This window comes from Balaenoptera acutorostrata, chromosome 11, assembly GCF_949987535.1.
Source record: "Balaenoptera acutorostrata chromosome 11, mBalAcu1.1, whole genome shotgun sequence".
Lineage (NCBI taxonomy): Eukaryota > Metazoa > Chordata > Mammalia > Artiodactyla > Balaenopteridae > Balaenoptera > Balaenoptera acutorostrata.
In genome coordinates, this window is record NC_080074.1 from 23490342 (window position 1) to 23518266 (window position 27925).

Sequence of the window (27925 nt, forward strand, 5' to 3'; positions counted from 1 at the left end):
TAGACTGAAAAGAGAACTAAAATTCAACAATCCATAAATCTCACATACAAAATGTTATCAGGAAACCTTATAGTTTGTGCTATTTGAAAAGTATTTATTGCAATGACAAAACTAGAGGTTAATTACTTTTTTATTATTGAATTAAACTGTAAAGTCTACATCTACAATTTTAATCAGGAAGAAATGCTTTGCATTTACATCAAGGACACATTTATTCTAGTGGAATAAAACAGACACAGACAAAAGACCAAGTACACATTTAAAAAATAAAAAAAAAGACTACATGTTTTACCTGGTCCTACTTTGCTATTTTGGACCATACCTTTCCTATTAGAAAATTGATCTCACATACATATTAAGTTTGATTTATCTTCCCATATTTCTGAACATTAAATGCAGTTTCTCACAATTTCTAATTATAAACAAAAGATTGAAAGCAATATGGGAATCAAAGTTTAAAAACAAAAAAAGTAAAAGTAGACTGCTATTACTGTATAGAGGCAACGCTGAATAAAACGTGCTCCCTCTGTGGCTCATCTCAAAACACTTTTACTTGGAGAGGCAAGCATTTCTGATCTAGGAGTAAGTTTCCCACTGCCTTTGCAGAGACCAGACCTACGAATATTTCTGGTCAACTGCAAAGTGAAAAATGTCTACAAAATATCTAAAAGCTAAATATCAGACTATGGCTGATGCAAATCAAAACTGTGTGCTGGTCTAAATATACATCTTCAGCTTTTCCTTTTTAAAAAGTATCTTTTTTATTTCAGAAGATATTTAAAAATAACTTACATTTTTAATGTGCTTTACTGTCAATGACTGTAAAGTAGAAACTCACATGATTAAATCAAAATTTTTGTTTTACTTGATTCTACTGAAATTTCAATTGCCTACTACTTTACTGAACAAAGTTATACATGAGGTAAGTTTTAGCTAAAAAAAAATAAATCAACCACAAAGATAAAGTTAACCATTTCAAAAGTAAACAAAAATCATAATGCCCGCCTCAATTTCAGAGTTTAAAAATTTATGTATTAACTACTGTGTATCCAAGGAAAGTTTACTATGTAGTTTAAAAGCACATACTTTTTGCTTTTGAAAGCACATACTTTCAAATCAAATTATGTTGGGAAATATAGGGCAAAAAAAACCTTGGCAAAATGCATTTTTGGTAACAGAAGATAATTCAATAATGAATCCAAATGGAAACTAAGACTGGTGTTTAAAATTTCTAACTTCTAAACACACACACACACACTTATTTATCTAAAAAATATTTTGGTAACGGATTGATAGAATAAATGTTTTGCTGTAAATAAAAAGTACAAGTTTCCAATTATAGCCTTATAGCTAGCTAAACAGTCTTTAAAAACATGTACAGCCAGCTAACAGTTCTCTAAAACATGTATAAGTTGCACTGATAGATCCCTGCTAAAAATCAACTGCATTTAAATGGGTCTTACCGAAGTAGGACATTCACGATACTAGATATCTTTTAAAAAGTGAGTACAATAGGGCTACAACAATAACATTACTATTAATAAAAGTTACAGAAGAGATTATCACTGTACTTTTCCCCATAAACTCCATCAAACTTTGTTGCAGTTACCAAAACTACAATCTCAAGTTACTTTTTCTCTTACCACGTTTCACATGTCTCTAGTTTTTATTAAGCAGAGAATAATTCTTAAAATCTTTTCTGTAAGAATTCAAAGTATTTAAATGTGTAGCTTCACATTATACTACCATGTTTTGCCCTTCTTGTTTCCCAAATACACAAAAACAATATACATTTTTTCTCAAAAAAGAAATAAGATGTCCACATTAAAAAAATAAAGCCTACAAAAAAGTTCCAGAGCTAAAAAAGAGTATTCATATGGCACGAAGTGATCTCCTACTAGTCCAAAGTCCAAAACATTAAATGAAGTCCATTTATATATATCTTGCTTGCTTTTCAATGGAATACTACATTTACTGAGGTGAAATCACATTTTTTTTGTTCTTGAGTCAAGTGTACACAAATTTTTTTAATACAGTTATTAAAAATAGGAGACCAAGTTGAATGTGCCAAAGAGATATCATTCAGTTGACTTTTTTAGAGTCATTAGAAAGAAACTTATAGAATGGATTTCCTTGGTTGGTTTCCATAGCTTGATAGACCAAAAACAAAAAAAAGGCTACGACAACGAAGAGCAAAATTTTTATCCACATGGGAATGGAGCGTCCCTTTTTTGTCTTTTCTGACTTGACATCTGCCAAGGGAACATACTTAGGAATATATTTAGACGAAAAAGATTCCTCCATCCTGAAATCACTGAGTTCTAACGGCCGGCCAGCAGCCCCTTTGATTGGTCTGCGGCAACTAGCACTGTTGGGAGTGAAAGGAGGAAGAGAAAAATAAATATTAGATAAAGTCATAACTTAAATAACATAAAATGACATTATCACTCCTAATTCCAAACACATTCCTTGAGGTAACAGTAGAAAATTGTCATATAATATAAACAGTGAGATCAGTCAACCTGTTTAAAACTTCTATACATTTTTCATTTAAAGAGTTAGATTTGTATTTTTTTTAGAAAATAATATTCAGAGTATTATAAATATTCACTAAATTTGCCTTCTTAAAGGTTTTTCAAGCTAATATATTTAGGGGATAAGAGGAAAAACATAAGGTAGTTTGGTTGTGATTCCTTCAATCAAGAAACAATTCAATACATATCTAAAAGCAGTCTTTTCAATTAGAAAAGAGAAACTCTCAGGAATAAACCCGATTTCCTTCTTACCAGGTTTCAGTTTAGATTTAAAAATAAGAATTAAATAGTAAGTAAATGATTTATTAACAACCTTTCAGCTTAACAAAGTTAATTTTGAAACTGACTCAACTTTCAAGAATATGAACTACTTAGTGCTTAGAAGAATTAAAGTGCTCCCAAAAAGAACAGTTTACTTATGAGAGCAGAGGTACAGTAATTTTGTGAAGAATTAAAAATTAGAATTTGTTTATGTATGTATATATAAAATAATTATGTTGTACACCCTAAATATATACATTTTAATGTCTCAAATATACCTCAATAAAGGCGGGAACAAATAAATAAATAAAAATGCCCTAATTGAATACACTAAATAATTGTTTTAGTGTATCTGAATACCTAATTCCTGTTGGTGTAGCTGCTTCAAAGGGAAACATTTCCTTAAGAATATCCCTTTCTACTCTTCTTTCCTCTGTTTTTTCTCCCACCTAATAAGAAACAAACAAACAAAAAAACAACCAGAAGTTAAAATTTAGTGTAAATGTGCAATAATTAGAACACAATTTTAAACAAAAGCTTTGGAGAACAGAATGCACTTAAATCTATCCAACTTTTACAACTGCCATTTCTAAATTCATTATTGCTTAATTATCCATACATTTCCAAGGCTCTCTTCAAATTTCCTCAGTGTGAAGATATGTTAATGGTGTAATGCGGGGCACACATTCAAATAAGTTAAAAACAAAAAACCCAAAAAAACCCAAAAAATAAAATTTCAGTACAGCTAATATGGCAGTGTAAGTTCCCTCCAATGCTTTTCATTGACATTAGAAGTACATTGTTTCTTCCTGTTAATTTTGTAATAAAACAAATGATCAAATATAGAAGATATCAAATTAAGATGGATCTTTTAACAAATTTTAGTATATGCTTTTAACTAGAGAGTCAATCCAATCTTCCTAATTTAAGAAACATAAAATAATTTTTTAAACAACCTGATTGCTTTGCTAAATTACCTTTATGCCCAGATCAAAATAATCTTTGATAAAGAATCATTAAAATTATAATGTATCCATGCAGTTAGTACTTTAAAGCTTAATTTTACAGGAGTTAATCAATTCAAGTATAATACAAAGTCACTTTAAAGTCCCATTATCTGACCTTTCAATGAAAGGTAGTATAGCTTCCCCCACAGCCCAAGTAACACTTTCAACTCACATCCATTTTAACAAAGAGAACATATTACAAGCAGCACACAAATGAGCACTCCCTTGAAAACTGGAACTTAAAGAGGCACACAGTAGTAGCAAGAGGATAGTATTAGCATGTCATACGATATTACTTTCCATTGTCACTAATAAAGTATGTCTTTAATATATGCACATAAATAGACACACACCCCCCCACCCAACAAAGAAAGCTCTGCTCCCTCCCACTCCAAAAAACAAATATTTCTTCATTAAAAGATCAATGATAGCATCGATCTAAATTTTATTCATTTACTTCAGCTCTTGTCAATGGTTTCTTTGGTGTTCTTCTGGGTATGTCTGAGAATTCAGTGATTGGCAGAATAGGAGCTGCATGCTTGAAATTTCCAGTCACCCTATTGACAACCTGCCAAGATTCAAATTATTCAGACTCAGAATTATCCAAACATAACAAAGACACGTTAAAAGAAAAAATGATAGTCGATTTCTCTAATATTTGAAACTTTCCCTTAATAAAAATTTAGGCATAAGAACCTAGAAATACATTGGTGTTTCATGTGAAGGAAGCCTTATTATTCTTCAAACATGTTAGCAAAAAAGTATCCTTATAACACTAAGTATTCTTGCACAATGAATTAAACATATATTAAAGTGGCTACACTGAAAACTTCTAAAATTCAGAATTATATGGGGAAAATGAGTTTAAAATATGTTTAAAAACATTTGTTTGAGGTTTGCCAAAATTCGCCACCTCCCCAATTCTAAGTAAAGGATAATTTACAAAGAATACCACTTGTATAGTTTATGAAACATATTTACTAAAGTTTCGTTGCTTGAAGCCATTATAGTTTCAGCTATGGGAGTACTCTCTGAAATTATTGCACCATCTATACGAAAATGTTCTGAAGTTTCCACCTGTTAGTTTGAAAACAAAACAAAAACAATAAATATAAAATAACCACTAAAACCCTACCAATCTGAGAACCCCATTCTAAGCAATAAGCCTTGCATCACCCTTTTCCTCGGAGTTCTTCTCGACCCTCTCGTAGATTCCCTAGTTAATGCCTGCAGAGGTCCGCCTTTTGAAGATCCACTTGTCCATTCAGTCTCAGTTACTCCAGCTTGAGAATAGCTCTATTCAAGCATCAACACATTAAAAAGTCATATTCTAATATCAAACACCTTAATAATGATGGCCATATTAGCATACTGAGAATCCATGAGAAGTTTCCAAATGCCAGCATTTGAAAATAATGCTATGCCCTCAAAATATTTCAAATGTATTGACTGACTAGATATGTAGGCATAAGAAAACACTTAAAATATGGTAAAATACATTAGAGTCCAACTATAGGAGCTCACATATTATGATAAAAGTGAGAGGGGGGAAAAAAGACATCAATTTATCACTGGCTCCTTTTGTGACTTGCTGTTTACTATCTGGCTCCAGTATCATAGCTGCATCTCTAGCTGTCTAAACAAAAAAGCAGGCTGATCATGACTTGTAAGAAAGTCATTTGTTATATATAACAAGTCAGTTTCCTTTTAAAACAAAATACAAATTTTATAATTGTTAGCATAGATTAAACATTATTCTTGTCGTGTGGTTAGGACTATTTAATCTATATACAGCTATCTGACTTAAAAGTTCCCAGGTGTCAAACTCATCTTAGAAACAGATAATAAAATTGAGCAGCAACAAAAACTTGATGGGTCATCTTTTTTGTGAACAGGCAAGCCTAAAATGTCACTGCCAGGACTCAGTGCCACTCACTCCTCACTACTGAAAAAAGAAGAAAAAATGGTAATAGGGATAGACCACTGTCCATTTCCAGTCCCAGATTTATTTCTCCTTGGAAAAGTCGATTGATTTTCCTCATTTAAAAAATAATTTAGCAGTCCTCACATAACAGTTTGAAAAGCACTAGACTAGTGCTTCTACCTGAAGCTTTTGTTAAAATGCATATTCTGATTAAGTAGCTCCAGGGTGAGGCCTGAGATTCTACATTCCAAGGATCAAGTTATTCAACTTTTGAAACTTTTATTACCAGATGATTCTTATAAATTCTTTTAACTAGAGGACATCTATCAATGATTAGTTATACTAGAATATGCTTATACTATCACTTTTGCTTTCAAGCTAATATTTTATGTAGATAACTGATGTTTTTATATCTAAGTTAGTGTCTATTAATTTTAAAGATAGATATATTTTACTCTTATCTCGGGACAAGAGCAGTCATCCAGTAAGTACACTTATTTGGCTGGAAGCATTACTACCAAAACACCACAAGATACAGACATAGGTTCATACATCTGGTTTTATATTTATCTATATTTGGAATTGACTTTATAAGAGTTTCCCCTTTGACTCACAATCTGAATCTCTGGGTTTCTTTTCCAGCTATCAATTAGGAAAAATTTGCTGAATGCAAACATTGTTAGTCAAAAGACAAATTTGTAAACAAATCACACACACATATAATAGATGCTTATTAATAGTTAAATTCCTGATTATTTGAGTAGAAGGGAACACTAGTTTTAATCTGAAGTTCTCAATCCTGGTGGCACAGTATCATCTGGTAAGCTTTTAAAAAATACCAAGTGCCCCAACCCCACCTTAGACCAATTAAGTCAAAATCTCTTCTAGACCGGCCTGGGCTTCATTAAATTTTGTAGCTCCTGAAGGGATTCTAATGTGCAGCATAACATAACTGACTTATGATACATCTCAAAGCCAAGTATTTTTTTCAAACTACTTCCAACACTGCTTCCTCTTTAATAATCAATTGCTCAATGCCAATAAAAATAATGAGAGTATTTTTTAAATATTCTAGTTTGACAGTCTACCTGGTATTATCAATGTATACTCAGTATTTAAAAAATCCTCGAAGAATTAAAAAGAACATTACTTTAAAGGGCTAATAAAGTCATCAGTTATGCAACTAATACAATATGAAGCCTAGATATTTTACCTATGTCCATGAAGGTAAGGAGGGGGGAAGAAGAGACATACTTTTCCCTTAAAATTGGTTATCTACCAAATTCCAGGACTTTCCATTTGTTATGTTTTATTCTGAATAAATAACTGAAATAATCTCTTCATCAAAAATTTTACCAAACATCTATTGAAACTATTACACTTAAAACAAAAAAAAGTTTACATTTTTATTAGTTATCGTTGACATTAAAGGCCAAGTTCCATTTAGAGATTTTAAAATTTTCTCCCATGGAAGAAAACACAAGAAATTCATTGGTTGCCTGTGGAAATAGCTGGGAACAGGGGTAGGATGGACACTTTTCACTATAAATCATTTATGCTTTCTTTTGCTCAGGTTTATTAAATTCTTTGGTTGAGGACTGTCAACCAATTTCATTAGTTCTTGCCTATCATCTAATTTAGAATTAATCATCTTCACAGAAAACTATCTTTCATACAACCAGAAAAGATACCTTGAAGACTGAAAAAAATTTTTTTCTACCAGAATCCACTATGCAACAAGTGACTTTGAGAAGAAAATATAAATAAAAAACAAAATTACAATTCAGTGTTATAACTACTTAAGAGTAAGATGGACCAAGCAATTATTAACTGAAAAGAAAAACTCACTGCTACATAAAATTAGTAATGTGACTGCTATATGCTCTGTGGCCAAAATAAGGATTGTAGTGTCATCTATTTTCAGCAAGATGTTCTATAGAAAGTCCTCAATTTATCATGGAGACAACAGGAGGAAGAAACAAAAAAACTCTATCAGGTAAAAAGTTATTCAGAAGACATCAGGCAGTTGAGGCACATGAGAATGCAGGAGCTGGGTTATTAAAGGAGGCTATAAATCTCATTCAGTAAAAATACAAGCTTTAACTAGGTTATAAAAAAATAATCAGGATAATTAAAAGCCACCTTACTTTAAAGAACTATTAATTTAAGTAAAACATGACCAATATGGTTACTCATATTAACTTTTTTTTTTTTTAAAAACAGCATCATATCCCTCCATTAGAGAAAGGTACTCCCATACATTACTTGTGGGAATGCGAAATGCTTCAACTCTTACACAAGGGAATTTGCTAACATCTAGCAAAATTACCCAGCAATTTCACTTCTAGATTTCCTGAAGATAAACTGGCTAAAACATGAAACAACACATGTAAAAAGGCTGTTCACTGGTGCACCTTTGCATTATTCAGAATAGCACATAACTGAATAATCAATAACAAACAATCAAAATATCCATCAAAAGGAAAGTGGATGAATAAATTACAGTAAATCCATAAAATGCAATACCATGCAGTGGTATAAAGCAATGAGGAAGCAATGAGGAAGAAGGCTATACTATATCTTGACATGATGTCAGGATAAGTGTTTAGATTAAAAACAAAAAAATAGAAATGTGCAATGTAGGCTGTCTTTCACATATGGAGGGGAGCATAAATAAATATATAAATCTATTATTTACTTATATTTTCAAAAAGAAACAAAATATAAACCGAAACTTAATAAAAATAGTAACCTATGGATGGAAGGAACAAAGATAGAAGCCAGATTTCTGACTCTTCTTTTGGCCAAATAAAACCACATATATATTCTCAAAAACTAAAAAACAAATATGAAAGAAAAAAACTCTTTCAAGTGACTTTAAGCACAGTATTTTGATTTTATATCCTTAACATAAGAAAAACTGCTCCCCTATCTGAAAATACAATTAGCAGCTTTACTATTAGTAGTAATATTGTTATTTAGAAACATATATATAGTGAAAATTACATAAGAAACAATATTATTTTAAGAACCAAGATACTCAGCGTAAGAGAAAAGAGATACAAGTGTAACACCTAGAAATTAGCCTGCATTCATAAATTTGAGGAACTCATGACCTATCTTCTCTTTCTAAAAAGTAAGTACTCCTAGCTTTACCTACGAAAAAGCCTAGAACAATGACAACTCAGGAGGAATGAACACCCTAGCATCCAGGCTGTAGGTAGCTTCCAAATAATATTTTCTATTAAAAGGATAAGGAGTTCTTTGGAAAAATGACTGACTTGATAAGAGGCAGGAAATATACAGCCCAGGATTTCTTATTGTGCCAGCAAAAAAGAAAGTATCAAAGACAAATGGGGTCAATAAAAGGATACAGGAATCAACTCAGTAATTCCCAGTGGCTAAAGATGGTGCAACTTGAATGTGAAAAAAGAATAATGACTACAATTGATCATAAATCAAATATATAAAAACCATAGTAGTAAAAAGATATTATTGATCGCCTTTCAAAATGACTAGAGCAATTTAACTTGATAACTGGCAAATAAAAGGCATGTAAGCATTTATCCTGGCTCTCCTGTATGAATTTTATTTCAAGGTAACTAGGCAATTTACAAGGGAAAGTTCTTTATAAAAGAATTCCAGTTATAGATGTAAAGGAATCAGAGAATTCCTAGATCCATTATTTCATTTGAAGTAATGAAATAATGGATCCAGGCAATAATCATAATGGCTGTCATAACCATTAAATGAAAGGGCGACGTGGAACTTTATAACGGATGAATCAGGCTTTCAACGCCTGAACCTATTACTAATTAATTTTAGCATCATCAAAAGGATATCATGTGTCTCTGAAATGATGCAATGTGAAGGCCACAACGCCATTTGTGAAGTATTCTTGTCAAAGTAACTGAACTCAGATCTAACCAACCCTTTAGATCTGTGCTGTACAAAATGATAGCTACTAGCCACGTGTAGTTATTTAAATTGAAATAACATAAAATTAAAATTTTAGTTTCTCAGCCATACAAGTCACATTCCAAGTATTAAGTGGCTACTTAATGAACAGCAGATATACAACATTTCCATCATCACAGAAAGGTCTATTGCACAGTCCCACTATAGTTCTAACTCCCAGTCTACAGGAAATCCAGGGTATAAAAGAGCAAATTAGGGCTTCCCTGGTGGCACAGTGGTTGAGGATCCGCCTGCCAATGCAGGGGACACGGGTTCGAGCCCTGGTCCGGGAAGATCCCACATGCCGCGGAGCAACTAAGCCCGTGCACCATAACTACTGAGCCTGCGCTCTAGAGCCCGTGAGCCACAACTACTGAGCCCGCATGCTGCAACTACTGAAGCCCGCATGCCTAGAGCCCGTGCTCACAAGAGAAGCCCGCGCACTGCAACGAAGACCCAATGCAGCCAAAAATAAATAAATAAATAAATTTATTTTTTTTAAAAAAAGAGCAAATTAAATGACCCTTGAAGAAGCAATCTGCCAAATCCACAATGTGAGAAATATTATAGAGAACTAACCTGGTTTCTTCACCAAATAAATGGAGGGATGGGAAACCGTTATAGTGGAAATAGCTACAGACTTAAAAGACAAAACAAGGGCTTCCCAGGTGGCACAGTGGTTAAGAATCCGCCTGCCAATGCAGGAGACAGAGGTTCGAGCCCTAGTCCGGGAAGATCCCACATGCCACAGAGCAACTAAGCCCGTGAGCCACAACTACTGAGCCCAAGGGCCACAACTACTGAAGCCCACGTGCTTTAGGGCCTGCATGCCGCAACTACTGAGCCTGCATGCTGCAACTACTGAAGCCCGTGTGTCTAGAGCCCATGCACCGCAACGAAGAGTAGCCCCCGCTCGCCGCAACTAGAGAAAGCCCACAGGCAGCAATGAAGACCCAATGCAGCTAAAAATAAGTAAATAAAATAAATTTATTTTTTTAAAAAAAGACAGAACAAAATCAAAAACACCAAATGATATGTGGAGTTTGTATGGAACCTGATTTGAATAATTCAATCATAAAAGAGACATTTCTGAAACTGGAGGTTACTGTATGGAGAATGTATAAAGCTTTGAACACAGATATGAAAGATTTTATACACACACACAATGCCACTATCACTCCAAATAAAATTAATAATTCTTTCATATCTAACATCTATATCTAATATATATAAATAAAAAACAGCTCCAATCTTTTAGAGATATATACTGAAATACTGATATTTTAATGTGTGAAATGAGATAATGGCAGAGATTTGTTTTAATATACTTCAGCAACAAACAACAAAACCAAAGGAATTAAAAATGCTGCAGGGTGCAGGTGAAGATAAAATAAAACTGGTAGAATGTTGACAGCTGTTGAGGTTCTGTGACTGAAGGATCAGTAAACTCCTCCCTTTACTCTTCCATATGATTTAAATTTTGTGGGACTTCCTTGGTGGTCCAGTGGTTAAGAATCCGCCTGAATGCAGGGGCCACAGGTTTGAGCCCTGGTCTGGGAAGATCCCACATGCTGCGGACCAACTAAGCCCGTGTGCCACAACTACCAAGCCTGCGCTCTAGAGCCCACGCGCCACAACTACTGAAGCCTGTGCGCCCAGAGCCCATGCTCTGCAACAAGAGAAGCCACCACGATGAGAAGCCCGTGCAGTGCAACGAAGAGTAGCCCCCGCTCGCTGCAACTAGAGAAAGCCCGTGGGCAGCAACGAAGACCCAACAAAGCCAAAAATAAATAAATTTATTTAAAAAAAAGAACCTGCCTTCCAACGCAGGGGACATGGGTTCAATCCCTGGTCAGGGAACTAAGATCCCACATGCCACGCGCCACAACTAGAGAAGAAACCCGCACGCTGCAAAGAAGAACCAGTGCAGCCAAAATTAAAAAAAAAAAAAAAAAAGTGTATAATAAGGCCGTTGTCTAACCCTGCCTCTCATCTCCTAAATCTACTCTCTCCTTTGACTATTTATCCTGTCCCTCAGTTTAGATTCCTCAGGTCAAACAATTACCCCTTAAACCATATTTAAAACCATCTTCCCACCCTCCTTTTAACCTCTTATCTGACAAGTCAATGCATTCTTGCTAGCACTATACCATCTTGCCTACATAAATTGGACCAAAATTCTCCATGCCTGTCTATTTCAGTGTCCTTCACCAGATTTTCCTAGTTTTTCTTGCTCTGTTATTTCCTTATTCTTCAGTGTGCCCCTGCAGCTCTTCCCTGGCAACAATAGATAAAAAGACAACAAAATATTTATTTCAGTCTTTGGTTCAGTATTAAACCAAATCTTCTTTCATTCAAAGCTCTATACATTCTCCATACAGTCACCAAGCTCATTTCTAACAAATAGTTCTGAAATTCAACTTAACTACATCAAACTAAGAAAGACACATGGCTTAAGAAATCAAGAATACTTCCACTGATGATGTGTGACTTTAAAATGACAAAGAGAAAATGGAAAAGATAAATAGCCAACTAGACAAATCTTCCAGCTGGACAGAAAAAGGGTAAGGAAAATGACTCTAGGGATAGCTGACTTGTAAAGCGTCAGCCAAATCAATGCTTGATTAGTCAATAATTTGTTCTCTGTAAACTGAGTTCATTATTCCTGTGCTTATTTTCCCCTTAGTTTCCTACATTTTCCTTTTGGAAAAGTGCATCTTGCCTCACCCATAAAAAGGTGAATTTTTGTCTAGAATAAGGAAAGAAAACAGTGTGGTCTTAGGATCAGACTAGCTTCAGAGTTGAGGGAAAAGCCACAGAATTATTATAAGATAGGCAAAAATAAAAGCAAAGTCAAAAATCTAGAGACAAAGACACAAATATAAAACCATTCCCCTGTTTTTTATTATATCAGAATTGCTTAGGTATTTCCACTTTTTAAAATATGTCTCTTAAAAAGCAGTATGACTGGCTCTGAACCATGCTTAGCATAGAATCAAACACAAATGAGACATTTATTAAACACTTGCTTTTGCACTAAACACAGGCTACACTACTGACAAAACACAAAGTTTAGATTTCCAGCGCCATTTAATGAATGCTTTATCGAGTGTGCTGGATTTTGGGTGTCAACTATGAACTAAAGGCAGGGACACAGGCAAATTAGTGTTGTCAGAAGATTACTTATACCTGAATACAGCAACCATAAAGCTAAAGATACCTGATTGTGCTCAACTCTTCTTTGCTTGAGTGTTACCGGAGTCTTTGCTCTGCCCTTTAGTGGTTCTCTCTTCTCAAGCTTGAGCTCTATTTTAGAGTCTGGAAATAACATCGGAGAAATCATTACTCTCTGAGACACACAATAAACTACAATGTCATCCTAACATTACTCTGGAACCCTGGTTTTTCGGCACACTGATACATAAAATAAGTCTGTATATTAGTACTACCTCAACAGACCCAAACTGGTTAACTGCAATTTCTGTCTTTAAAAACTTTTCTTTTCCATTTTTATTTCATTCCATTTTTGTTTATCTCCCCCACTCCTTAATATGATCACCACTTCTTCCTGTTTATTCTTTCTTTTTTCTGGGACTAATAGCCTGAAACAAAGTAACAACCCATGGAGGCTTTTCACTGAAAACAATTAGGAAGTGGGAAAAGTACATTAGAATACATAGTTGTTACCATTCTTTTGTCCATACAGTGCATTATTACTACATAAACAAAGGTTAGTTATTAAATTAAAATTTAGAATATGGAAGGGAAAAAGCTATAGAGAATTTTAAGACTGAAAAAAACTTGTATGGTATCAAGCCGCTAATAACAATAAATAAGTACAATGACATTAATACATAAGTGCATTTTAAAAGTCTGTCCTTTTTTGATGTGACTATAAAAACCCTGGGTATAACTGAAGAGGTAAGGAAGAACCTTGTTCACAGAAAAGCACAACCAATCACAGGTCACTTCTCCTCAGCCTCCCCCATAATAAAGTACCATATCTTGGAAGAGAAGCTAGTGCATGTATATTAGCGTATCACCATGATGGTCATTACCATAACAACTCAAATACGTATATCTTTTTTCATAGGCTTCAATATCCCATTCTCCTAGTTTTGATTTTATCACCATTTGAAGGGCTAGACTTTTCAAGAGACTTGATAAAAATTTTAGTTAGCTTCCACATTTTTGTGGCCATTTAGCATAGTATAGCAAAATTAATGTCAGTTGTCACTTCTAAAACTTCTATTACCAAAAAGTTACTTTCTTATGAGACAGAAATGGAGTCAACTCTTAAACAAAAGCTTAGTTTTACATGAATTCAATGCAGTTGTGCTAAAAAGTAGTCAAGATAGTTATGTGTCTTCTAAATATCTAGCCTAGTACCAGTCAGTCCAGTCTACTTGCAAGTTTCCCAAAAATAGTGATTTTTTTACCATGTTAGTTCAAATAGTTCCATCTTTATTCAGGATTAAGGTATCAACTCCATCCCCCACTTCCCAGTCATTCTATTAATGGCTCTATTATCTATGGGACAATCTTTAGCATTATAAAGTCTTATGTTATTTCAGAACCTAAGAATCAGAAAGCAAAAAGTAAAGAACCCAATAGTACTTGAGCAGAAATTGATTAAACAAATATCTGGTTACAGAATAATTCCTCTTACAAACTTAAATTCCAATAGCCAATAAAAACATGGTCTACATCAACTATACTTCAATTAGAAAAAAAAAAAACACCCCAAAACCATGGTCCTCAAATAGGAAAAAAAAAACCCCGAACATTTAATAATAATTTGAATATGTTCAGCTATACCATTGGAATGTCAAGTGAGTTTCAGTGATGAAATGGAAAAGGGATGTTGTTCATCCATAAATATCTAACTTGTTGCAACTCTTAAGAATAAAACACACATACAACATGTTTGTGGAGACCACACAAAACTGTTCAAATTTAACAACTTTATTGAATTTGCAAAAGCATTCTACAGTTATACATTAAAAAAAAAATCACATAGTACTTAGTAGGTACATGTATACATGTACATTTCAGAAGACAAATAACAAATAGAATTACTCCCAGAAAGCTGCAAAGATGGATAGGTTAGTCGAAGAATATAGTAATGGCTGTAAGTCCCAAGGGACTATATTTTGTTTATAATTAATACTACTATTTTCCATAAAAATACAAAGAAATTTGATTATCAAGTGCCTCCACAGTTAGACCCCCTCATCTTACAATCATAGAAATGAAAACAGAGAATAATATATTGCTTTATTTAGACACACAGAAACTGGGATATAGTATGATTTCTTATGACTTTAAAAAAAAACTAATAAAATTTGCTTTTAGAATTTAGCTTAGATTAAGCCTAATCACCCATGAATTACAACATACCTTAAAAGTGTTACTTATAAAAAAAAAAGTCCCATCTTTGCTAATTTGTCTGACTATAGTTTCACGGTGGCGGTGAGAACGCACGGCCCCAGAACACTACGGTCTGGAGCAGTGTTTCTCTAAGTGCAGCCCACCAACTGTTTGCTACCAGTCCATGAAAAAACGAGGCATTTGCGCCAGCATGTAAATCAGTGCACTGTCTTTCCTCTACCAATAAAGTTTTACCACAAAAATAAAACCTGTCATTCATCTAGATTCAAATTCTGGTACATGCTTATCTTATCTGTGGATCAGTAACAGTTTGCAGACTGGCAGTCTGAGTTGCACTGATTTGGAATATTATGAACGATACTGTAGATAACAGTAAAAAACAACACAAGTGAGAAAATAAGAGAAAATATGTAGACAAGTTCTGGAAAGTAATAAAATATTTAGTAATATTTAAAACCATGGAGACTCAACTTATAATCTAGTTAATGGAATTTTCTTAGTTTTGAAGAGTTGTAAAATCTTAAAATAGGAAAGACTGAACTATTTGAGAAAAAAATGTGATCTAGAAAAGCTTTAAACTGTTAGTATCAGGCTTTCTTTCTGTGCAACTAAAAAAAAAAGGCAGATATATGTAGGCAATTACTTTTATACTGCAATTTAATTGGTAGAAGTTTGACACTTTGAAATTAGCCTATTCTGGAGACTAAAAAGACCTTAGAAAATTTTGGCATAAAAGTACTTCAAATTCCTAGAAAAGCTACCAACTTCCCCATATCAAAGATAAGATAGGTATCTTTATTCTTAATTTTATTAGCGTTTTCCACGCTTTTTAATTACTTTGAACACTTCCCTTCCAAACAATGTTCCGCCTTTAAAGGGAGTAACAGCCAGCTTATTCTTAGAATCTGGATTAATTTTGCAATCTTTTAGCCAGAGATATCGGCGACCTAAAGTGGAAGATCCCATGGTATGAGCAGCCATTTTTATTTCATCAAAGGCAGCTTCACAAAGAAATGAGGCCGCATCGTATGTTTTGCTTAGCATCCCAAGTGCCTGGTGCACGTGACTAGGATCTGAGCTGAGAATTTGTGCAGCCTGACTAATGTCTGCCTGCATAGCCCGAACTACAAAGGCAGTATGGGTTGCAATCCGCAATGCTGATGCTGCAGCTTCATACGTTCCACAAAGTGCTAAGTCCAACTGTTTATCACAGGACTCAGGGGAAGCTGCCTGAATACCTGCTGGTGGAGTGGCTTCAGAAATAAACCCTAGGATTTCATCATCTACTTTTGGAACTGATAATATCTGTGTTGCCTCTCTGGAAGAAATTGGATACTTGCATGCCAATGAAGGCAGCTGCCTGTCAATTTGCTGCCACTCCTCTTCAATTACTTTTAAAATAGATTCATGGAAGGGAAAAGATAGTTCGGGGGCATCTATTTTATCATGCTGTGATTGCTTAGACATTTCTATGCCTAAGGTAGTGAGTGAGTGAGAGACAACGGTTTTTGCAGAAGAAGACATCAGTTCAGATCCAGGTATATTTTGAAATGCCACAGAGGAACCTGAATCCTTTTCTTCTACTGACTTCTCACTGAGTCTAGGTAATTTTCGTGGAGGAGACAGGGATTCTGTTTCTCGAAAATTGGGTGCATCAATTCTCTTCCATATATTTTCTACATCCAGTGGGGGTGTAGAGCTAGAAGTCCCAGGCAAACTACCTACTCCACCCTGGACCAACAGAGAATTGACGTAATCTCTGATTGCCTTAGCCAGTGGTGGAGAAATTACTTGTGATCTCTCAGACTCTTCTAGTGCTCTCCTTTCACTGGAGAGAACTGACTGATCTGAAACATGGGACCTCTCAGTACATAATGGTTGAATTCCACTTTTCTCTCCACAGTAAATATTTTCTACTATGTCTTTATAGCAAGTACTGGTGGTTTCTTTAATCAGTGAAGGAGAAGCTGCAGCAGAGACCAACATGGCAGCGAGTTCATGCTGAGGAGATGTCGAAGAACTTTTCTCTAAACATCTATCATGGCTAGACTTGGAGGAAACAAACAAATTCCCTCCAGAGGCTAACTTCTGCAACTGTTCCCTGCCAGGCAAGGCTGTGGCAATAAGAGGTTCCCTAGGTGGGTCTCCCTTAGAAGAATGTACTTTCTTAGCTGCCTGTTGTTCAGTCCTGCCCAAAGGAGGACGGGTGGAGATTTCAGGAAAAGAAATACCCTGAAAAAATCCACCAGAGGGAGTAGTTGCAAGTTCAGAAAAAGGAACAAAATCCCTAGTGGACTTCACTTTCTTGTGTTCTTTCTTCTTTCCTGTAGAGGCAAAAGAGGCAGGAAGTTTAAGCATTACTTGGGTTTAAGCTGATTCTATTCTTTGCCTCTTTGCTAATAACATAGTGCTGTTGAAGGAACATTCTGAACAACCAATTTGACAGACTGTGCCCTGGCAGGCAATGCTTATGGAGACATAATCAATTTGAGACATTCAATAGTCATGAAATTAACAAACAAGTCATATGAATTAAAAATTTATAAGTGTCGAGTTGTTCTTAAAATAAATTTTAAAAGGTCATTTATTTCATGTACTATTCGAAAAATATTTATATACCATGGCCAAATTTTCTTAAAATAGTCTACTAAAAACATGTCAAAATATTTACTATAAAGTTTTCTTGAAATCAGATCTTCTAGCAAAAACTATAAATTTAAATGCTTATCAATATGAGAACAGAGAAAACATGTCGTATGTAAATACTACTGCTACATATTAATTACGGGAAATAAATCAGACACATGAAATCAATCAGTAAGAGATCTTAATATAACAGAGTAAAGAAAAGCAAGTGATAAGATTTAGCATATCACTTATACAGATTTTTTTTCAAGTACAAAATAATACCATGTATTAGGCAGATGCATATGAAAGAGTATTTAAAATCAGGCTGGAAAGATAATCATATTAATGACAGTGGTTGCTTCTGTGGAGATGATACTTAGAAAGGGATAACTGGGGAAACTTTGTCTCTACTTGTAATACTTTTTTCTCTTAGAAAGATGAAATTTGCAGCAAAAAAGATAAAGAGTGATTTTACGTGACAAAAAATTAGACATTTCTACTTTTCTGTTTCTTAGAATTCTCAACAAAAGGTATTTAAATCAAATTACTTGGAGGACTACTCTAGTGATATGAACAAAATTTACATATATCTTGGTAATATTATTTAAAATTTTATCTTCTTCATGGTTACTGTATCTTATGAGTCTGAAAAGAATTTGATTTTTTTTTGATTATATACTTTATTAACATCATATAAAATTTTACCTTCTTCATTGTCACTGTATCTGTCAGAGTCATTACTTCCATTCTGTCTTGTATTTTCCACTGAAGAAGAAATTGCTGGCAGAGGAGTAGAAGATCTAGATTCTGTGCCTTGTTCCCTCAGTTTCAACAGCTTTTTCTCATATAGCTTCCTGGTTGTTCCTGTATTAAGGTAGAATTTGCTTTATTACTTGTATTGTCTTATTTAAGATCCAGCTCAGACATTAGCTTCAGAAACATTAAAATGTTACTTTTCAGTTTCCTTTTCTAAACTTAAATGCTTAAAAATACTACATAATGGATTCTTTTCTAAAACAGGCATTTTTCTGGGATGTTAATACATGATTATAACAATGGTTTTTTGTTTTTGTTTTTTTTTGTAGAATGAAATACATAATAGATTGATTTAGGTCTTACTATGGATAACTTATTGAAGAGCCATGTATGACTGAGTATCTTTGACTGAAAAGTTTTGAACTCTGTGTAATTTCTCTAGTACTAAGTAATAGTACTTGCCTTTGTAGAAAAATCATGTTTATAAACAGAGTGTACTCCTCTGAATTATTATGATTAAAATCCCACAACTCTAAGAGACTAATATGCCTATAAAGGCCATTCAGTTATGGGAAAAGTCCTAAAAGTCACATTTTAAAAAACTGAATATATCTGACACCTAGCACTGAGTAAATTTAAGATGTTAAATCATATTTCAATATACTGCTGCAGTAAAAATGACCTTTTACGGAAAATGTGTGTTACACAGAGAAATGATTTGCCAATTAGATAGCAAAGTAAAATTGATTATAAATAATTTAGTAACATATTTCAACATCAATGACAATTTAAAACTAAATATAGCTTTTACTTTCTGGTTTACACTAGCTATATGTCTTTCCCTGATTTCTATAAGATGAATAAAATGATAAACATATATTTTTTAGAAACAATACATATCTCAGAATGTTACAGATAAGTAGTCTTAAGATGAACAGCTGGGGAGGGGGAAATAAGGAGACGCTGGCCTTAAAATTTCAGTTACACAAGATGAATAAGTTCTAGAAATCTAAGTATAGCTTGGGCTATAGTTAACAACACTGTATTACATCCTTGAAATTTGCTAGGAAGGTAGATCTTAAGTGCTCTCACCACACATACATGCATAAGAGAAAACTCTGTGAAGTGATGGATATGTTAATTAGCTTGATTATGGTGATCATTTCACAATGTACATGTATATTAAAACAGCAAGTTGTACACCTTAAATGTACAACGTTTGTTTGTCAATTATACCTTAATAAAGCTGGGGAAAAAATAAACAACTGGTATATCAACATGTAATTTAATGTATGTTGATACACAATACACAGTCTTCAGCACCTCCCTTTTGTAATTTTAAATGAACAATATAAAAAGGGTATCAAATGTCTGTTGGTAATTATACTAATAGGCTTATTATCATCTCTTGGGAAGCCGTACATTAAATAAGACAAAAGAAAGACGATATTCTAAATTCTTATTTGCAACTACACCTATAGGTAAAAAACAACCCCCAAATCTACAGTATTCAAAATTTTACAGGGACTTCCTTGGTGGTCCAGTGGTTAAGCATCCGCCTTCCAATGCAGGGGACGCGGGATCAATCCATGAGCAGGGAAGTAAGATCCCACACCTGTGGGTCAACTAAGCCCACGTGGCACAACTAGAGAGAAGCCCATGTGCTGCAACGATAGCCCGTATGCCACAACGAAGATCCCAGGTGCCGCAACTAAGACCTGATGCGGTCAATTAAAAAAAAAAAATCTTTTTTTTACACAACTTAGAAGATCAAATAGAACTTTCTCATCTTGAGGTTATTGCCAAGACCCTCCAAAATTAAGGCACAATCAGCCTTGCAAACTCACTGACTTAACAGTAACCAAATGATGGAAATCCAGGGTATTTACTTTTAAGTTTTCTCTTTTCGGTTTGTTCTTTAGTTTTCAGTTTGTTCTTGAATTCCAATCAAGACAAGACTTTTTAAAAGGTACTTTTAATGATAACTGAAAGTGGGTACTATGCTGGGAATTGAATAACTTGAGTTCTTTTAACAAGTCTGTCACTAACTTACTGATTTGGATTAATTTGGCCAGCTATGTTACCTCAGATTTTCCTCAATTGTCATATAAGACCCATATGTCTCATCAAGTAGTATGACATGGGCACAATACGAAACAATCTCAACAGAGGTAATCTTGGGGATTAATTAGTTCAATTCTCTCATTTTATTTCTCTCATTTATATAGTTAGGGAAACTAAGGTCCTGGTCATATAAATGATTAATGACAGACTGGTCCTTGGAATGAAAACTCTACCTGCTAGACAAGAGGGGTAAACAGTGTGGGGTACTGCTTCATAAAAAGATATTTTAAATTTTATCAGCTTACCCACAATAGGACCAGGGTTCACTCCATATTTCACAAGCTGATCCAGAAGGTCTTCATTAGAGAGCTCTGTTACATCTAGATCATCTTTATCTTCTAGTCTGGGTTTATCAGTTTTCTTTGTGGCTTTCTGTAAACGAAGTCCAGTTATCATTTCCACATGAATTTTAAAATGTTCATTTATAGATACTATATAAATAACACTGCATATAATAAACATGCAAATTTACCTTCAAGTTGATTTATAGTAGAGCTTAGCAATTTGATTAAATTAAAAGCAACTTATTATTCAAAAGTATTTTCTAAGTTCCCCTGTAATTATACAAACCTAATAAGCCAAGCAAGTAACTCAAATTTTAGATATTACTGTTAGAATAGTCAATTTTGGTTAACCTAGCTAAAGAGGTGATGGCATCAAAAATTCAAAAGAGCAAAAAGTCTGGGTCTAAACATTTTCATCCAGATAACTGTAAATACAATTTCCGACTGGTTTTTCTATACTCCTTGAAAGTTTAAATTAATCCAGGAAAGTTTAAGATTTTACCATAAAGGTTTATACATGTTATGTATAAAAATGATTTCTTTTAAACAAGCATATCAAAATTTAAGAAGCCCAAATGAATATTCTTCTTGTAATACAGTGACTTTAAGAGCCAGTTTTTGACTCATGAAGGAAGTCAGACTCTGGCTACATATCACCTCTGACACAGCTTTGTTGCCACACATAGTCTATATGACCATTTCACTAAGACTAGCTGAAAAGCGTGGAACAAGCTTTGAGAAAAAATTTAAAGGCAGTTTTTAAAAGAATTTAAGCAATGGCATTCTTTATTGGAAAAACTATATAAACTTCCAAGGTTAAACAGGGGAAGGGAGCAAAAGTATGGTTAGCTTTTAGGGTTGTGGCAAATAGCTTTACAAATGTCTCAGTAATCCCAGTAACCATCAGAGCACAGAATATAAACGGCTGTTTAAATAATGGCCACAAACATCAGTCAATGTAGGCCCAAATTACTGTTTAAGGCAGAAGAGTCAATACTGCATCCTAGAAATATTTTATGCGAAATAGCAAAAATCATAAAGCTGTATGGGCTGTTTACTTTCCAGTGATGCTGAGGGGGAAAGAAAAATCAGGCATTATTTGGTCATGTATTAGAATTTGTTTTTCAACCAAATAAAAATGTGAAATACTTCACATAAAGAACATAATAAGAACAATAATGTCAACTCATGAGAAATCTTCAATACAATTTTTTAAATGTCTGTGAAAAGTTACCAAGAGTACTTTCAGAAGGCTTTAATATTGTACTAATCTAGGATCATCAAGCTCAAATCTTAAGCAACTCACACCTTGATGTCAAAATAGCTGCCTAGAGTCTAAAAGTCCTATATATCAAATCCCTGAATTCTTTAGAGAAGACTTCTTTTTTTTTTTTAAATCAAAGAGACTTAATCCTGTGACCTACTTGAATATTCCAAAAGTGTGGACAGGTCGGGAAGAAAAACCCCACTGTGTAACATAAATACTTTAAACAAAAAAAAGCAGTCAGGTACAGATTACTTGTAGAAAAAAATCCCTCTAACCCTAACAATGTTCAAATCCTACTCCTAACCAAACATCCAGGAATTTCAACTTCCTGAAGCAGTGTGAGGTTTTCAAGAAATAATCTGTCTTTGGCACTTACTACATTCTGCTTACTTTTTATTAGTTATCTGTACATATGTTTTACCTTCTCCAGATGGTAAACTCCTTGAACGACAGTCCTTAAGTCTGGTTTGTTATCAAAACGTCAAAACTTTAGGGAAAGTTGCCCCTATTTTAAAAAGTCTTACCCCATTCTGAGTCCTAATATTGGGCCTGACAATCTGTATTTTGATGTGTAGCTCAGGTGATTTTAGATGTAGCATTTAAGAGGGTAACACAAAGCAGGAGCACTGTCATATTGTATCCCAAGCAGCTAAAATTAAAAAGAGTGCCTGACACAGGAATAGGTACCTGATACATGTTTTGTTGAATGAATGAATCAGAGTGCCATCTGGTGAGGGGGAAATAAACCACTTATTTTTAAAAACCAATTTCTTATTAAGAAAAAACAAAGACTTAGCATATCCAAGCAGGAAATCAACTCCCTCACATTTTCTTAAAACATATTGAAAATCTACAGCTGTACAAGGAAATTTTAAGTAAAGGCCAATAAACTGGCATAAGGTAAGTCAAATAGAGCAGGTGCTTGTAACGGGCCACCTGAGTTTTATTTTTATGGAGAAAAGCTCCAGAAAAGTAATGCCATTCTATGAAATACCAAATTTAATAAGAATAAAAATTGGGAGTATACATATTTATCAAGCCAGCAGTTTCAACCAGGAAGAAGGAGCCATTAGTTGTAATGATTTCTGCCTCCAGAGAACTTTGTTCCTTTAAGCAAATCATGTAATCTCTTAGTTTCCTTCGGTCAAAATACCAAGTACCATCTATGTGCCAGGCACTGTTCTCCAGTTTCTTCCCAACTACCAGATGATCTCTAATTTCTTTTTCAACTTTAAAATCCAAAAGTTCTGTGATATCACCTATGAACCACTCTTATTTAAATCTCTACCATTAGTAGCAAAGATGCTGAAGTGTAACTAATTATTACTACAGAGCAGATTCTATTGAGCATTTATATACCAAATTGTGTTCTAAGTGCTTTATATGTATTAACTTATTGAATCCTAAAAATCGTATGCGACAGATACTAATATCCCCATTTTACAAGAGAGGAAACAAGTCCAAAGTTGTTCATGTAACTCAGGCAATCTGCATACCCAGTTATATGGTAACATTTGAGCAGACTTTACATATACGTCACTTTCACAAACTTACCCCATCCACTTCTGAATACATTATGGTAGCACTGTATTGTTCTGGCATTAAATAAAGACAACAAAATTCAGAAATCACATGTTGTAATAGCTAACATGTGCTGTAGTTGCTGAGCACTAGACATCTTCACAAATGCAACCTCATGTAATCCTCTATCTAAGTAGCTATTAGATTATTCCTATTTCAGATGAAAACTGAGCATCTGATAGGCAATGCTCTTTGTTCGAGGTCATCTGAATAAGGGCAGAACTGGAATTTGAATCTATAATTCTGATTCAGAAGTCCATACACTTAACACCTTACTGTAGAATACAGTGGTCAATTTATGATTTAACTTTTACTACCCAACATACTCTTTACTGTTCTGTTCCATGTCATTAAATATTTCCTGTTAAGAATTCATAATTCATCAGATCAGACCATTCAAAAATGCTATGCTCCAATGGATTCCAAACAGCTACACTGCTCTGCACCCTGGAACTAAAAGGCAGACCATCAACTCTGTATGTAAATGTTTATTTTTGTGTTGACAATGCTGATAATTTCATCACTGGAAAATACTGGTTACCATCAAGATGCAGAAAAAGCACAGAAATAAGAAAACTAAAAACTAAAACCAAATTTTGAACATGCAAATATTTTGTCCTATCACACCAAGTGTACCTGACCATGGCAATAGCTGAAATGAAACAATTTCTCCTTTAGTTAAAAATACTCTTCATAAACCCATGCTTAAATCGAAGGTATATGCTATGTCCTTGGCCAAATCCATGTTAATGTTTGATTTGTCTTAAAATGTTAAAAATTCACCATTTAAAAAAATCTGCCTTATCTGAAACTGTCAAACATAATTTGGCTTTCTCCTAGATCATAAATATTCTTTAAAAAATGTGACTCTATATTGTTATTACACATGGGGCTAACAATGACTAGAACATAAAACACTGTACATATAAAAGGAGAATAATTTTATATACCAATTATTATAAACGGTCTAAGGTTATTTTCTTATAAATTCAATATATTTTTTCCTATGCCTGATAAAAAAAATTTATCAGACTCCTTAGTTATATTAGGACTCATTTTTACTTAATGTGCTTTAAAAGCAGAAAATGACGTTACTGACCAACTACCACTATTAACTTTTTCAAGTTGTTGACACCACTGCACCCAGCCCAGGGTACACATTTTTGAGTTTTAAATACACAAGGTAGAAAAAACTTAAAGCTGTCTTTGACACAGTTGATATCTATATGGATTCAAACATTGAGATACACGCTACTGGACATAGGAGGTTCTCTTAAAAAATTAACTATGGTGGTTGGCAGGTCTGCAGAAATCAAATTCCTGCAGTTAAGAGCGCATGATAGGAACTCAAAAATGTTGGATAATTGAACTAAAATTTTAAAATTTTACATTCAGGTCTTCTTACACCCCAAAGAACACAGGGTAGACTGGGACATACCCTCTTTGAAAAAGTTGGAAGGAAAAACATCAAAACCGAGATAGCTGTTTCTGTCGACAGCGAATCATCATCAAAATAAGAATGAATAATCCTATCATAAACATACAACCAAATACTTCCACAGCTCAAGAATGATACATTTGCACAGGAGACCAACATAAGGTTCTATAGAAGACTTAAAAAAAAAAAAAAGTGTGCTGATTTAAATGGAAGATATTTCATTTTCAACCAAATTTTTACTAAAATAGTTTGAATATTACTTTCATTTTCAGAGGGGTTGGGGAGAAACAGGTAAGGGATATACTATATTTCAAAAATAAATTTCTTATTATGGAGTACAGTGGCTTTCTTCAAATCCAAAAACAAGACATGAGAAACAAGAAGGTGTGACTGATCTTTTACTTATCAAACCAATATTTATTTGGCACTACTATGTGCCATGCATCGATTTAAGACATAAGGTTTTCAATTTTTCTAAAGCTCAGGCTAAGATTTAATTAAATCCACATGTGTCTATTATATCTTTCCTTCATTTCCATCTGGGTAGTCCAGAAAATACAATGGATAAATTTTTTAAAACTGAAGTTAAGATAACTTTGAAAGAAGCAGTCATTTTAAGTTATACTAGTAATCAGTACAACTCTAAACTCCACTTTCAATGTTTTACAAAGCATTGTACTTTACACCAGTCACTAGTTTTAACTACATTCTATTATGATTTGAAGCCTGATAACCAGGCAGATTCATACTAGTAGCACATAAAACCCCACAGAACAAAACCCAAACTATTCTCAAACGAAATATGCATTTGCTGGAGCCAATCTGAATTTACCCGGGATTAGATATCCCAAATTGCAACACTGACAGAGCAGAATGTCATGAAATAAACATTTCTCCTGATTCCGAAGCTTCTCTTTTCTTCATGCAAATACACCAAAAGGAAAAACAACCCCAAAAACCCCTAAAACCCAAGCCCTAAGTAACTAGAATTTTAAAATATTTGAGCGTCTATGATAACCGCTCAAAGATGTATTTGAAAATGCTCGTTTAATTTAGAGTAACGCTGCCCCGCCAAAAGACGGCCTGCTGCTGGAAAGGAGTAACACAAACAAGAAAAACATAAACCGTTCAAAAAGCCCTCCATATGCAAAAAAACATAAAAAGGCGGGAATTTCTTTATTTCAAATTTTGGTTAGGTATCAGTATGTCACAAATTGCCCTCCAGGGAGCGCTCTGACACCCGGTTACTAGTCATTTCGGTTAATAAAGCGGGAAAACGCTCGAACGTAACCTGTAGCCATTTCGAACTGACCCTCCTTAGGGCTTTCGAAAAGGGCAGGGAAGTCTCCGTCCAGCTGCCCACTCCCGGCGGCCGGGCGTCCAGGGACACAGAGCTGCCTGCGCGCGCCCATCACCCGCGCGCAACCCGAGAGCAAACGCCAACTTCACACCCCCCGACACACCGCGGCTAAAACGCGCGCCTCGCGACCCTAACTTCGGGGCTCTCCTCTCCAGCGCCCTTCCCTCTCAGAGTCCGAGGGCCCGCAGACCCAGATGCCAGCTCCCCGGGAGGGTGGGGGGATAGCCCCGCCGCCGAGGAGGCCCGAGGGAGGGCTGAGAGCGCGCGGGGGGGGGGGGGCGGAGAGCGCCCACCGCTAAACGCCCGCCTTTGTGGCTCCGGCCGTGCGTCCTTACCCTGCCGACGGCGGCGCGGCTGCGGCCCGCAGCGGCAGCCCCGGAGCCCAGGACCGGGGTAGGTTCGCGCTCTTCGTCGCTGGAGAAGTCCGGGGGCCCCTTGCTGTTGGCGCCGGCGGCGAGCGGCTGCCGGTTGCGCGTCGTGAGGTGCTGCAGGTACAGCTGCACGTACACGTCTTTGCGCTGCTCCCCGGCCGGGAGCGTCACATTGTTGGCGACCAACTCACTCTTCAACTTCTCTTTCGTCAGGACCGAGGGGTCTTCCAGGAACTCCGGCATCTCGGCGGCGGCGACGAATCCCCTTCCCCGCAGCCCTCGCACCCGCCGCTCACGCCGGCGCGCTCGCTCCTCGCCCGGGGGGGGGGGTGGGGGGCCGCGCTACCGCCTCCGAGTCTCACAGCTCCCGGCCGGGACTTGCGACGCGGAGCACAGCGGAAACTCGCGCACACAAAGCCAAGCCAACGCCGGACACAAAAGCCCCTGCAGAACAAGCGGGGCCCAGTGCAGCCAAGCCAGGAATCCGCACGAACCCCAGCGCACACCCCACGGCCAAGGGAGAGCAGCCTCTTCGCCCACGCCCCAAGAACGAGCGCCGCCATTGGCCCGCGGCCGGAGGAAGCGCGGCGGTGATTGGCGGGACGCCTCGCGCGGGTTCCATTAGCCGCGGCGCCCTGCTAGAGGTGGTGGAAACGCAGTTTAAAAGCCGCTCGGGCGGGAGCTCTGGTGCGTGGCTTGTTCCTGTTTCCCTTTTTCTCCTCATTTTTCTTAGGGTGGCGATAAGGGACAAGTCGTACTGCTTTTTGTGCGCCGTTTCCTCTCCCTCCCCCTGCTGGAGAAGCAGCTTTTCTCTCCGGGGTCGGTCGCCGGCGAACGGGCCGGATTTCACGGCAGCTGCGAGGACCCGGGCTGGGCCTCTCTCAATTCCGGGACACTAGTTCACCGAAGAATAGCCGCAGCCTTTCCTCCCCAAACGCTAGCCCTGAAGGGAAAGAAAAGGAGCGAGGCGTGCATGTGGACGCTCATCTTCCTCGATTTGATTTACTTGGGGGAGGCAAGGGGAGAGTTGGCAGTTAAATCC

At 35.7% G+C, this 27925-nt stretch overlaps 1 protein-coding gene across 5 annotated transcripts; it reads right to left on the reverse strand.

Moving 5' to 3' along the window:
- Positions 1–112: 112 nt before the first annotated feature.
- Positions 113–27437, reverse strand: TMPO (thymopoietin). Of its 5 annotated transcripts, XM_057556344.1 has the most exons (9): positions 26848–27288; positions 20828–20954; positions 18408–18566; positions 12904–13001; positions 4979–5098; positions 4784–4879; positions 4260–4370; positions 3156–3244; positions 113–2368 (listed from the first exon to the last, which is right to left on the reverse strand). In XM_057556344.1, exons 1-9 carry the CDS (start codon positions 27124–27126, stop codon positions 2083–2085), a joined length of 1365 nt encoding a protein of 454 aa, XP_057412327.1. In that variant the 5' UTR covers positions 27127–27288; the 3' UTR covers positions 113–2082. The 5 variants fall into 5 exon arrangements, with proteins under 5 accessions (XP_057412327.1, XP_057412330.1, XP_057412331.1 ...); XM_057556347.1 differs by lacking the exon at positions 4784–4879; XM_057556348.1 differs by lacking the exons at positions 4784–4879; positions 4979–5098.
- Positions 27438–27925: the final 488 nt, after the last annotated feature.

Excerpts from the sequence above, each read along its gene's own strand:
- TMPO (XM_057556343.1), bottom strand. The coding sequence starts at position 27,126 with ATGCCGGAGTTCCTGGAAGACCCCTCGGTCCTGACGAAAGAGAAGTTG. Across the intron at positions 18,567-20,827 it reads GAACCCTGGTCCTATTGTGG|GAACAACCAGGAAGCTATAT; the intron begins GTAAGCTGATAA and ends ACCTTAATACAG. Across the intron at positions 17,399-18,407 it reads ATACAGTGACAATGAAGAAG|GAAAGAAGAAAGAACACAAG; the intron begins GTAAAATTTTAT and ends TTGCCTCTACAG.